We start from the raw sequence: 12,952 nt of genomic DNA, 5'->3' as shown, positions 1-12,952 counted from the left end.
GCGCGCCTTCCTCCGGACCAGACGCAGCTACGCGTCGCCGCCATGGCCATCCTCACAGCGCTTCCCCTGCGCCTCTCGCGACGGCCAGCTCGAGTGCTAATCGGCGGTCTCCTTTTCGTCTTCTTCATCCTGACCCTTACCCGCCGGCGGACCGCGCCAGGCCCTGCCCCGCCGTCGGTGCACTACAAGGCCAACACCAAGAGCTTCTTCCCGCCGCTGAAGCACAAGGCGGGCGTGGACCCTGACTTCTGCGAGAACTTCCCCACGAAACAGCTCGATGACATCCAGGTTGTCCTTAAGACGGGCGCCGCCGACGGCCCCAAGCTGAAGGCGCACCTGGCCACCATAACCTCGTGCATACCGAATCTGCTCATAGTATCGGACCACGAGCAGAAGCTCGGCGATTACAACGTTATCGACGTCCTGGCTGAGCTTCCCCTCTCTTATGCCGAAGGCAACCACGACTTCAAGACATATACCAACAACAAGAAGGCGCAGGCCGAGGGGGACACGGTCAACTACTCGCAGGCAGGATGGAGGCTAGACCGCTTCAAATTCCTGCCCATGGTCGATAAGGCTTACGCGGTCAACCCCAAGGCCAAGTGGTATGTCTTCCTCGAATCGGACGTGTACTTCTTCTGGGACACGCTCTTCCGTCTCCTCGATCAATTCGACCCCACCGAACCGCACTATCTCGGCGCACCGAGCCCCGGTTCCGATGACCGCTGGTTTGCCTATGGCGGCGCGGGCTTTGTGATGTCGCAGGGCCTGATGAAGAATCTGTACGTGCCAAAGACTGAGACAGGAACAACTGCGACACCGGAGACGAAGCTAGCTGTCAAATACGAAAAGATGGTGAAGGAAGACTGCTGCGGCGACGCGGTACTTGCCTATGCCATCCAGAACACCACCGGCGTGAAGATGGAGTCGCTGTACCCGACATTTGCTGGCGAGGAGCTGAGCAAAGTCACAATTGACAAGGATAGGTGGTGTGTGCCGCTGCTTTCGCTACACAGAGTCTCGCCCGAACAGATGGAGTCGCTGTGGAAGTGGGAGCGCACACGGACTTACAATCAGGTAAACTATACTCTGTATTCTTTCTCCATGTCCGAGTCTAACCTTCACAGAAACCATTCGTCTACTCCTCCCTCCTCGCATACACGCATTCCTTCCTCCGCGAAGGAGCCAGCCGCGACTGGTGGGACAACCTCTCCGTCGCCCCCGTCCCGAACGACCGTCCCGCCCACAAGAACCCCGGCTCCTGCGGCTCCGAGTGTGAGAAAGACCGCAACTGTCTCCAATGGTCGCATTCCCAAACCGTGTGCCGCTGGGCGAACTACATCAAGCTCGGAAACGCCGTGGACAGCGAGAACGGCGGACAAGGCATGATGTCCAGCGGTTGGGCTCTCAACAAGATGGCAGAACTTGGATTCAAAGTCGACGAGGAAAGCGACATTAACGACACGTGCGAGGAAGCGACCTGGGTCAAGGCAACGGTACGATGATTCCCAAACGCGGGCAACAACGAATGATATGGAGGCGTTCGCGGGCTGTCTGCTCTTGTTTTACGCATGGCGTTCTGGTATCATCACATCACGTCACATCACATCACCCTTTGGCATTATGCTTCATCGCGGCTTCGCACTTTCTCGGATTCATGACCATGGGGTAGACAGACGCAGCCATCCGTGCTGCGTTGTACGGTTGTTGGTTGGAGGAGAGATGGAAATAGCATGTTCTGGTTCATAGCTAGGGATTGGCGACCGTCCGTATTTTCTGGACATAGAGGGGAGCATACGGCTAAGGCCCCCTTTTTGCATGTATTCTATCTGGGGTGTAGGCGTTGGCCCGATTACTCTAATCTATTTGCATGTTCTGTTCAGGTGTGCGTTGTGTTTGTGACGCCGAGAATCCCGCAGCTGCGCGCTTTGCGCCTCGTCACGGGAGGCAAGGTACATTGCTACCGCGCAATAACCGCTGCCGCTTACGATCGCTCTTGAACTCATCGTCGTGGCTACGAGTGAGCCTAGGCTATCGTTTCAGGCGCTGGTATGTCTACAGGTCAATTAATTGGAGACCAAAGCCAAAGCCCAGCTCTTTCGACCGGGACATGAAATGGTTGTTCACAATCTTATTCCATGCATTGGCAAGTGGACGGACCATCGCGCTCAAGCTTCACGCGTCTATATTTGCACTTGTTCCGCAGAACAGTACCACGACCCGCAATACGACTTCGACTCCCGCGGAACGCTGGTGGCGCTATCTAGACATTGTAATATATGAGCTCTTGCAAATATCAAGTAAAAAACAAAAAAGGGAGGCAAAAGCAGGGAGGATTTCCTTGACAGCTTGCTGCCTAGTTGGAAAGACCGCGTAAACTACCGTTTTTACGAAAATTTACGCAGAGATCAGCCTGGTCGCTCTAGAGCTATATACGAAGCTGGTCATAAAGATCTGGCAATGTTCTACCCCCGGTGGAAATCATCGCGTTTAGCGTATACTTCTCGGGGTCGGTTTGGGATGTTTCCGCCCTTGATACGGGAGGGCGATCTAATCGCCAAAATTGATGGACTTTCGAAGTCAGTGGTTTTAAGAAAAGTTGACCAGCATTATACGTTTGTACAATTCTGCAGCATAGCCGCCTATGATCGAATTGACGTCTTTCTCCCAGTCCAGGCAGGTACCGTTAAGTGGTCGAGAATTGAGATACGTTAGGCGTTAATTTCTCTATAGCTATTTAGGAGCTAGATCTGACTGTGGCTATATAAATCGATCCTCCAGAATTGGAGCATCCATGATAGTGTTTGCTGCCATTGCTAGGCAATATTACTTACATGACTTGAGGAAGTCCCAGAAGTCGATGGTCGACTTAGTCTCAAGAACGCTTTTGAAGCAAACTTTGTGGATGCGGACTGAAGAGATGTGATGTCTGCGTTCGTGTAACTTTGGAATTAGGAATAAACATGAGGGTATCTGTGGACATGTATGGCTTAGATAAGCACTGTAAGTCAGTGTGGACGTATCCGTAACTAGCCAGAGCAGACCATCAGAAAGTTAGCATGAATCGAGTATCATTAAGTATGACTCGTGAGCTAAAGAAGACACAATTGCCCATAATTCGGCATGTGGGACCGACGATGTGATTTAGCAAGCAGCTTGAAGATACCTCGTGCGCATGTTCAAACCGCAATCGGACGTTCACGCGCCTTGTACATACCTTTCGACAAGCTGACCACTAGCAAACCGCTGCGTTATATAAGGCGCGAAGCATTCGGCTTTAAAACTATCTCTCCATCACACCACATTTGGATCTGCACCTCCACACACTGAGTTGCATTCTATCTTCCAGACCTCTCTACGCTTTCACACACACTCTGCAATGTCAGCCCCATATCCTACCCCCTTTACCGCAGAGGAAGAGCGCAGTCTCAAATACATCGGTCATCTCGCCGCTGAGCTTTACCTTGATGACAATATCAAAATCTGCGTGTCGACGGGTTTCAATGCCGTACACACCAATAGCCCGTACAGCGCTGGCATTGTGACAAAGCAAGATGGCGTTCATCGCACTCTATACGGTCGTTTCATTGGTGTCACGAGAATGGAGGCGTTGTGTCGCCTTTTGGGTAGGGTTGAGTTGGACATGTATTCAGTTAATGTGCAGGCGGATATGTACGAGAGAAATCAGATGGCTAGGGCGAATGAGGAGAAGCAGGAAATCGGAGAGAAGAGGAAGCGTGTCGATGGTGGAGGCCAGGAGGACGATGTTGCCGAGGACGATAATAACAGGAAGAAACTCAAGCCGAAGCTCAAAGCTAAGGTGCTTGACACCCCAAGCCGCCACATGAGAAGCAACAGTGTCATAAGTTTGAAGAGCGAGGGAGATGAGCAGGGTAAGACAACTCGGAGCACGAGGGCCACAAGGGCCACGAGGGCGAAGAAGATTGAGGAGGACATTATCCAAGAGGATGATGGAGAGGAGTAGAGATAGATTGACATGGAACGACGGATGATTGGTCAAGGTTTCGATGCTGGAGAGGCGGTTTTGGAGAAGGCGGGCACCTAGGCTGGTCAAATTTTAGGAACTTGACACAATGGGCAGATTCGGTCGAGCTTATTGTCTGATAACGATTTCACTGCAGGCTAGTGCAGTTCATTGTAGTGTGCGAAAGTCTGTTTTATCATGTCGAGACTATCTTCATGCAACTTGCTGATCGTTCAGAGACGCTGTATCAATGCTTGCTTCACGATATCAACACAGAGATAAAATTACACCATTCTCGAACTTCCGCAAACCGCCATGCAATGCCTACAAAATAGCACGCATTACTCTGCTCTTCGCCTGCCCAGCGGCAACCTTCTTCACAAGCTCGTCACCAATCGTCGCCAAACTGGCTTCGAACTCCTCCGCCGTGCCTGCACTCCAGTTCACATCCTTCGCGACCGCATCCTCACCTGGGAACGCCAAGTACAGTACATCATGATCTCCGTGCCCGGCGTTTCCGCTCAAGCCCTCATCAGGGAAGCACTGCTTCGCCAGGCTCAGGGACGTCTCGCCGGTAACCTTTCCACCGTTGACATCGCCCCACACGCCGTACACGAGCTTGTCGCCGCATACGACGGCAACGACACTCAATGGCTGGATATCCGCGTCGCCAGTGGGATCGAACTTTTCGCCACCGTCGCCCTCGTCAGCGCTGTTATCGTTACCCAGAACCACGAAGTTGTGGATATGCGTGTTCAAATCGTCCACCGCGCCACCCGAGTACTCCTGCACAAGGTCCTTGAAAGCGGTCATAGACTGGCCGCTGGGGTCATCACCGCAGTCGCCGGTGCCCATGCCAGAGCCGTCGCAGTCGATGTCAGCGTCCGCGTAGCCGTTGGAGGTGTCCTTGAGGAACACGGCGCTTGAAGCGTCGTCTTTGCAGTAGACGGTGTCAGCGTCGCCTTGGCCGGAGGAGTACTCGATGGAGATAGGGTTGGCGCAGTCGACGTCCTTGTGGGACTCATAGAAGGATTTGAGGTTGGAGGGGACGTCGCGGCATGCTGCGACGCCGGCGAAGAGGATGGCGAGCGAGGTTGTGGAGCGCATTTTGGTAGTTGAATTGGGAAAGTTGAGAAAGATGAAGGAAGATGTTCAAGAACGTGTTGCAGTAAAAGGAACGAAGCTGATGAACAGAGCGAAAGAGTGAAAGAGAGGTAAAAGGCTGAAGAAGTGAAGTCTTGAATCGGATGTCTGTTTGTTCAGCCTCCGAAGCCCTACCTCAGCCTTTATATTGAACCTCCTAGCCTCGTATTCGATCGTTTTCAGGCGCACAATCATTTCTGACCTATTCTGGCACTTCCATCTGATCGGCGGTAGGACATGGCAAAACAAAACGGCATTCCACGTTCTTTCGCTTTGCAAGGCCATTCCAGCCAATCGTAAATGATTTTCGCTCGTAATCGCAAGTTTAGTCACGCGAAACTCCGCGTTGTTGTGAAACGCCGATGCCGCGTTGGGGCCACGTTCTTGCGGACTTCCAGAAGGGGGGATCAGCGTCGTTCATGAGCCAATCAGGTCCCGGACCGCAGGGGGGAAGTAAACTGCGAAATTGCAGGTCCAATAATAGCAGTACAAGATGCACGTAGGTTTGTCGCGATGACGATGGTGGAAGAGCAAAATCTGGGGTAGGTAGGACAAGCAATCGCAGTTATGGACGCAACACGCACCTACAAAATTGTTTGCGATTCGGCCCCAGAAAGACTCTTTCCTCCACGCAAGAGTCAAACAGCACAATCTCTTCTGCGACTTCTGTTTCGTACTATTTCGGGACTCCCATAGTGCGCTGATCTGTGTAGCATGATCTTCGTGTTCAGGACAGCGGAACTTATTAAGCTTGCCGTGTCTCCACCTTGACGTCCGGCCGAGGGGCCAAGACGGGATAGCATTATGCGAGTAATCACCAGAAACAGAAGACTAGTCTCCGAGAAGGGAAATTGGCGGCCGTAAGTTGACGTAACTCTATGTGAGTATCGGACGCGCTTGAGAGGCATGGCATCTTTTGCTAATAAATCGTTGATGCAGTGAAGTGGAAGAGTGCAGCATAATTTCGCGTCATGAAAATCAGTGAACTAAACAAGAAGCTCACGATTATCTGAAGCTAAACTCTTCAAGTGATCAAGCAAAGCCGGCGATCCATCAAAATACCTCCTCCAGAAGAAGTCGATTCGATCGACACTAGGTAATATATCCGTCGTCTCCATTAGTAATAGAAAGTCTTACAGGACGGTTACCCTTGACGCGACCTAACATTTCTTCGGAATCCTCGATATCACGTAGGTTTGTTGAGGGATGCGTAAGTGCTGGTGGGCTTGAAGAATTCAGACCTAGTCGTTTACGGTGCCTCTTCTGTTTGAAGCTCGGGCTACTTGAGTCGTCCTCAGGGCCCGATGGACTAGTGACGCCATTCTCGTTGATGATGGACAGTCTCTGCCTCGCATCTCGCCAGGGCAGTCTCCAGATTCGAGAGTCGTCCGCCTCAGCTGATGCTATCGACGCTCGACTAGCCTACGACAGTCAATATATTATCACATTACCAATGGGATGAACACACTGCTTCGAAAACATCGTCCACCCCAGCGCCTGACTCCAGATTGCATTGGATGTAATGCAAAGCATTGACTTCCACAGCGAGTCTTTTGCCACGTGTTATGTCAATACGCGACGTTTGATATGAGCCATCCGGCTCCACGCCGACGATAATACGGCCAGCTCTGGGACATCGCTGGTTCACTTCTGAAATCCACCTGTTGCGCACTTTGTCATGATTAGGCTCTTGTGCATCAATGAGAAAGCATATTATGACGACGTGAGTGCCGCTGTACGAGTTTCCGCGCAGCTGATCGTAGTCTTCCTGTCCGGTCGTGTCCCAAAGCGCTACATCTATTGATTGGCCATCAACCCTGGGTAACGTCAGCTTTAGCCTTGACAATATTCATCGGGGGAATACTTGGGTGAGGTCTGTACCTGCATTCAGTGACATACTCTTTGAACACAAGGGGCATGTGCGTGGTGGGGAAACCGTTGAGCGTGAAACAAGAAAGTAATTCAGTCTTGCGAGCGGACGCTTCGCCCACAACAATGCACCTGATAGAAGTCGGTAGGTGCCATGTTTAGTTTGCCCTCATATTACTCACTTTAACCGAGGCCTCGCGTTACCGCTCTTCCTCGAATGTCTCCTCCGAAATATCTCTCTTTCGTTCCTTGGGCGTGCTTGTAATCGTAGTAGTCTGTTCGATACGGCTGCGTCGCCGTAGCGTTTAAGACCGGCCCCGCGAGACAATTCAGGCGTTGGGACGAGATACTCGGGATCCGCAATACTTTCGGGTCGTGAAAAATGTGTCCGAGCTGTGAAGTACGAGTCTAGAGATTCTAGAGTTATGATAGACTGTAAAGTGTGCACACTACTGCGGCCACCTCCAAAGGAGCTGCGTACGCTGGCGGTACCCTCAGATATTCTCTCAAGGCGCGCGCTCGCTGCATCTGAAACGGCATCGTCATCACCCTCTCTCGCTGACTCCATATCTTCCAATGTCTCCAGATCTTCAATTGACTCCACTTCATACTCCACGAAGACGCGTTGCCTTCGAGGAATCTCAGTTGCTTTCGTGAAGTTCTCCAAATCATCAATGAAGTCTCTCAAATGTTGCACAAGCTCCGAAAATTTCTCGCGATCCTCGATGATCCAATGTGCTGTCGAAAGAATGGATGACTGCTCAGTCCGTAGCACTGGTGAGGACCCAATTCGTTGGAGTAGTGAGCGACGCGACAATAAGCGATTCAAGCTCGCCCTTCGGCCAGGTTCAATTTTCGCAGTCCCCTCCGACGAGGAGTGGATGGCGAGGTGGGGGCGTGAATTCTCACTTCTGTATTCGGAACAAGACCTCAATCCATATCTTTCCTGTAAATCTTTCGCATCTCCGAGCAATAGCTTGATACATTCAAGAGTTGCCTCCACCTGCTGGATTAGATCCGGGTCGTCGAGCCGCTGATCGTATCTTGCGTTGGTGTTGAGCCCGCACGCCTTTCCCCATGCCCGCAGACGTAATTCCTGATTTCCAAATTTCGTCTCAATGATTTTGTAGTCTTTGTCGAAGGAGCGACCCTGTTGCACGAGGCGAAAGGCACTAGTACAGCAGCTGAACAATCCTGCCAGACCGGCAACGCCCACAGCGAGACCAGCAACCTCCATATGCACGGATGTATCTGCGAAAATTGGATTTAAAGACCTGTAGAGAAAGGGGATGGTTATGAAGCTGAAGCTGAAAAGGAACCCTGCAAGGCAACGAGGCTGATACCGCGTACCCCTGCCACGAGCCTGCCCATCTCCAGAGCAAGCGAACAAAACACAATCGCGGTCGACAACTGTCGCCATTCGCCGTTGTGATCAAGCTTCAAGGTGTGTTAGTGGTGCAAAAAGCATGTATAGGCACCACATCATTCCTACATCCCTCTCTTTGAACCTTCGTCAAACGTGAGGACTGTATGTGACCGAAGAAGCAACGAGATGCATGCGCCACAAATTCGATGGGGCTGTGCATCTGACATCAGCAACTGGAAAGCGAAGATAAGAACAGGTGGTGGCAGATTCGAACAGCGACTGATCTTACGCGAGTACGGTAATGTCAGATGGCATTCCACGTTACAAACGATTTTCATTGGTCACTGCTCTGTCTTTCTGTCCTCACGAGAAGCCAGAGCATATACCTACGAGCCTACCACCGACTAGCGAAAGAAGTCAAATGGTTCTACACGAGTCAACCGTTCCTGATTTACGCTACCCATCCAACAAGCAACGCTGCCGACCCACTGTCCGATACGGATCTCAGATTTCAGCTCCAGCATGCATGAAGTGGCCAGGCTTTGACTTCTCGCCTCCTTCCCCACCCAAGCCGGAAGCAGCGAATATCCGGTCTGAAAGAGTCTTGACAGTGAGCATTGTAGTAGCTTTTCCACTTGTGCGCCATCCTAGTTCCGCAGGCAAGCGTTCTTTGACTGTCAAGCTATATGTCAGTACGATTACTTCTTGCAAACACTTGCAGTTGCAAACAATCGGGACTCACCAATCCACTCATCCACGAAGGCAGTGGGAACATTGCCCGCCTCAGGATCACCAAGAACATTTGTCATGAATGACATTGCTGCACCGATGTTTTCCACTTCGGGGAAATAAAACGTTGGATTCGTCGCTTTCGAGGTGAGATAGCGGGCGCGGGCTGCGTTCCCGAACTCCTGAACGTCGATTGTATTGCCACGCCAGAAAGAGCGCGTCTGCTTCCACACCGTGTGGTTGAGGGAGTAGTCGTCACCCCAGAAATAGTCCGCACGGCTACGATAAATTGAGTCAGGAAGCTGGCTGGTCTAAAGTTCCCCACATACCTAAAGCTGGCATCTTGTTCTATAGCCGGAACTGATTCGTTGTGATGCAGTCGTATGTCGGTCATGTCGAAAGTAGTGGCATTGGGCCGTCGAGTCGTTACGAGTGCTGCGGCGAAGAGAGGGCCGGAAATGTCCTCAGAGATGTTATACCATGTTGACAGAGCATTCACTATCATTTCCCTGTCCATGTTTCGCCCGCTCCGAGGGAGAATGCCGTGGTTGGCAAGGACGTTGATACCCGGACAGGGACTGCGCACTGCAGGCGTCAGTAAGAATGTATGTGGATAGGCTCAACGGTACGAAGCAGCCGTACCTTCTCCATATCCTTGTGGGTGCCAGTCCGGAATCTTCGAGGTAGCCAGAGCGGCTATGGACTGTACAAGCCCTAGAAAGATGACGTTTTTCATGCTTGTGATTCGAAATTGACTTGTGATGGTTTTCTCAAAATTTTCAAATTCTGTCAGGGCTTTATATATGTTTTTTCAAGCTTGAAGGAGAGCGCTAGATTATCATAGTGTGCATCCTTATTATCTTACGTTGCACCCGATCAAACCAATGACAATGATCTCTATACTGATTACCCCATAGATGCTATGTATGTCAGCGGTGTTGGAGTACGTGCCGTCGATTTGAAATTGCCCTCGGCGGATTTGTTGATCCCTCTGAGGCAGTGCTGACATGCAACGATGTGTAGTCAAGCGCACTTTTGGACAGTGTCAACACGCTAATGGGAATTGCAATGCTAGTGAAACGCAATTTTTACACCGGACTGCGATGGATGCAAAGATAAACCGCCAGATGAGGCTCACAGTGAGCATTGGTCGATGACATAGGATCAAAATCGGATGAACAGCGGAAGCTATTGTTGGCTCGTACTCTGAATTCCTATATGCACAGGGCTATTCGATGATCGACCTTCTGTTCGTTTTGTTATTCAGCTGAGGGCAAGGGCCCCGCCAAGATTCCGCGTACTATAGTCTCACTTAGTACGTTCAAAAGAGGTATGCGATGTAGCCAATGATACGTATAGAATCCAAATTTGGAATAAGCAGGAGCCCATCATAACGTTCACGTTATTGTGAAACCCCTTTAAGCTGCCGTGTTCGCTTTTAGACTCGTAGGGGTGATTGAACCACTTGGTTTCCGTTAATGATTTTTGAACATGTAGTCCGCCAAATATATACAGGTCAAGGATATGAGCTTGCTCATTGAGCCAACGCCGCAAATATTAGTGCTTGAAGCTTTGACATGCCCGCCCGAATGATATAATCTGTTGCGCCACGGTCAAGCTGGGTGTCAAGCTGCTCAGGCGAGCGAGCCGGCTAATGCAAAATCAATTCTGCTATTCTAGTAACGAACTTTGACGCACCGACAAGAGGTCGATCTTATCATGTACGAGGAAGTTTGTGCCCACCAGGAACTTGGTTGGTGAATAATCCAGTGGGGTCAACTCGGTCCCTGATCGCCCTCAGTCGTCGCACGTTCGCTTCGCCGTAGCTCGCTATGGGATTCTGGTCCGCAGCGGCATAGTTGTAGTAAATAAACGGATCGTATGCCCCCAAAGCTCGTGCTTCCTTCTCGACCTATACGGAACCACGGAGTCAGCGTTTTACGACGTGAGGATGGGGATGAAGCGTGGAGCAATGAAACGTGGGCCACTCACATCATCCATGACGGACTTGCAAGTGGAAAGAACGAGTTCATCATCAGAAGCGTTATCCCATCTGATATCTAGTAACACCACGAGTAGCGCGGCACCATCCCGGTCGGCCAGGCCGAGCGCATTGTCGGCTGCGTGGCGTTCGTACATAACCGGAGGTATAGGTTCAAATGAGATGCTCCCTGAGATTCCCGATATCTTACCGGAAGTCAACAGAGATTCTTCCCAAATGGCATGTATGGCGTGAAGCACAGGCTCGGTGGAGATGATTGTACGGGTTCGGTATTGGGTACTTGCCCCGTGTGGCACCAAGGCGGCGAGGTCGTCGGAGGCGGCTGTGATATTCTTTATGCCCGAAGAGGACATCAATGTCGGTAATGCCAGGATTCTTTCGTAGATGGGTGGGTTCTCCACTCCCTTAGTATATGTGAGAGTGTTGGCAAGTAATGATCCACCCAAGGGTCCAACATACGCAAACGACAACATGAACGAGGCGTGTTGATCGTAGTCTTTTGCTGTGCTAATTCTTACAAACTCCTTGATGTTGGCATCAAGTACAGTCGTTTCTGATAGTGAGAACCCACTCCAAATCGGACCCTGTTCATAGGTGTTCAGGTCGATGCGTGTGACGACGCCAAAGTTGTTTCCGCCACCGCGCAGCGCGAAGAATAGATCCGCATTTTCATCAGCATTAGCATCAACTATTGCCCCATTGCTCAAAACAACCTGGAAGTTACGCACAGTATCGCAGGTCCAACCGTGTAGGGTTGACAAGTGCGAGATGCCGCCGCCAAGGGTCAATCCACCTACGCCAACACCAGCTACACGGCCGCCCGCCACGCTGCGTCCAAGAGGATCAAGCTTTGTATAGACAGCATCCCAGGTAGCTCCAGTGCCGACTTGGACCATAGCACCATTTTCTTTTACGTCCACGCTATCGAGCCCTCGTAGATCCAGCGTCACGCCGCCAGCAATGTTGGAGGCACCTGCCCAACTAGTGTGCCCCCCGGATCTGATAGCAAAGTCACAGCAGCCGTATGCTGTATTTTTCGATAAGATTTGCACCGCATTTGAGACTTCGTGGACCGTCCGAGGAAAGAGAATGCATGCCGGACGAATTGTTTCTTGCTGTAGCGAATAGTATGACGCTAGCGATCCGTTATATGCTGAGCTGTCCGGGTAGGCTAGCTTATCGCTCCCAAGCTTAGATGCAAGGGCAAGGCACTATAACATGTCTTAGGAGCTCACTTGGCACATGTCGACTGCAAAGACTTTGAAAATAATCAGGACACTTACGCAGAGATGCACGGGGTCGCGCATTTCGATCTGTTCCAGACTGGGATTGTCGCGAATGTCCATTGTTGAACGGAGGAGTCGTGCCTGATAAGCTAGGTTTGGGCTATTGTTGGGATCTGAGCGGGAAGGAATGTGCGGGATTACCTCGTGAAGGAGCGCCTCTTGTAGGATGCTTTGACACTAGTGAAGCCTCAAAGTAAAGGCCAGAAGTCTGAGGCTGCTCGCTTAAAATAACGCGAAGCGATTACAATGTGCTGAACAGTGATTTGCGTAGGACAAGTATTCCCATGAGATCTTCTGAATCAATGAGGTGATAACACCGTTTTATGGGCCAAAGCTTATATGTGAAGTTGTAAAATTACAAGTCTTTGTACACATGTCAGGGACCCGGGATCAGCGGAATGAAGCGGGGTTGTGTTGTGTGCTCGGGTGGCACACGGCACAGCGGATATTAGGGTATTGAACCCATGAAAAGTTGCATATGACAGCCACCAATCACACGTTATATTACATACTTGATATGTAAGCTTATACTTGCACGTCCGCAAGCCATTTGGCTCTTCTTACCCGGACGC

The 12,952-nt window shown here is 51.0% G+C and overlaps 6 protein-coding genes across 6 annotated transcripts; 2 read left to right on the top strand and 4 right to left on the bottom strand.

The window, feature by feature from the left end:
• Positions 1-42: 42 nt before the first annotated feature.
• On the top strand, positions 43-1,505 carry N0V89_006777 (uncharacterized protein; the record flags this gene model as incomplete). The annotated part of the gene is made up of 2 exons (XM_056215544.1): positions 43-1,077; positions 1,128-1,505. 2 exons carry the CDS (start codon positions 43-45, stop codon positions 1,503-1,505), a joined length of 1,413 nt encoding a protein of 470 aa, XP_056069791.1.
• Positions 1,506-3,379: 1,874 nt separating this feature from the next.
• Positions 3,380-3,985, top strand: N0V89_006776 (uncharacterized protein; the record flags this gene model as incomplete). Its single annotated transcript, XM_056215543.1, has 1 exon — positions 3,380-3,985. One exon carries the CDS (start codon positions 3,380-3,382, stop codon positions 3,983-3,985), a length of 606 nt encoding a protein of 201 aa, XP_056069790.1.
• Positions 3,986-4,309: 324 nt separating this feature from the next.
• Positions 4,310-5,092, bottom strand: N0V89_006775 (uncharacterized protein; the record flags this gene model as incomplete). Its single annotated transcript, XM_056215542.1, has 1 exon — positions 4,310-5,092. One exon carries the CDS (start codon positions 5,090-5,092, stop codon positions 4,310-4,312), a length of 783 nt encoding a protein of 260 aa, XP_056069789.1.
• A 1,128-nt stretch (positions 5,093-6,220) lies between these two features.
• Positions 6,221-8,234, bottom strand: RHOBTB1 (Rho- BTB domain-containing protein 1; the record flags this gene model as incomplete). The annotated part of the gene is made up of 3 exons (XM_056215541.1): positions 6,221-6,550; positions 6,597-6,945; positions 7,180-8,234. 3 exons carry the CDS (start codon positions 8,232-8,234, stop codon positions 6,221-6,223), a joined length of 1,734 nt encoding a protein of 577 aa, XP_056069788.1.
• Positions 8,235-9,061: 827 nt separating this feature from the next.
• N0V89_006773 (uncharacterized protein) lies at positions 9,062-9,486 on the bottom strand (the record flags this gene model as incomplete). Its single annotated transcript, XM_056215540.1, has 2 exons — positions 9,062-9,371; positions 9,422-9,486. 2 exons carry the CDS (start codon positions 9,484-9,486, stop codon positions 9,062-9,064), a joined length of 375 nt encoding a protein of 124 aa, XP_056069787.1.
• Positions 9,487-11,030: 1,544 nt separating this feature from the next.
• Positions 11,031-12,440, bottom strand: N0V89_006772 (uncharacterized protein; the record flags this gene model as incomplete). Its single annotated transcript, XM_056215539.1, has 2 exons — positions 11,031-12,305; positions 12,378-12,440. The coding sequence occupies 2 exons, from the start codon at positions 12,438-12,440 to the stop codon at positions 11,031-11,033; spliced, it is 1,338 nt and encodes a 445-aa protein (XP_056069786.1).
• Between the last annotated feature and the right edge of the window lie 512 nt (positions 12,441-12,952).

The sequence above is a fragment of the Didymosphaeria variabile genome (assembly GCF_027946475.1).
Source record: "Didymosphaeria variabile strain IMI 356815 chromosome Unknown scaffold_5, whole genome shotgun sequence".
Lineage (NCBI taxonomy): Eukaryota > Fungi > Ascomycota > Dothideomycetes > Pleosporales > Didymosphaeriaceae > Didymosphaeria > Didymosphaeria variabile.
This window is presented reverse-complemented; position numbering and strand designations above follow the sequence as displayed.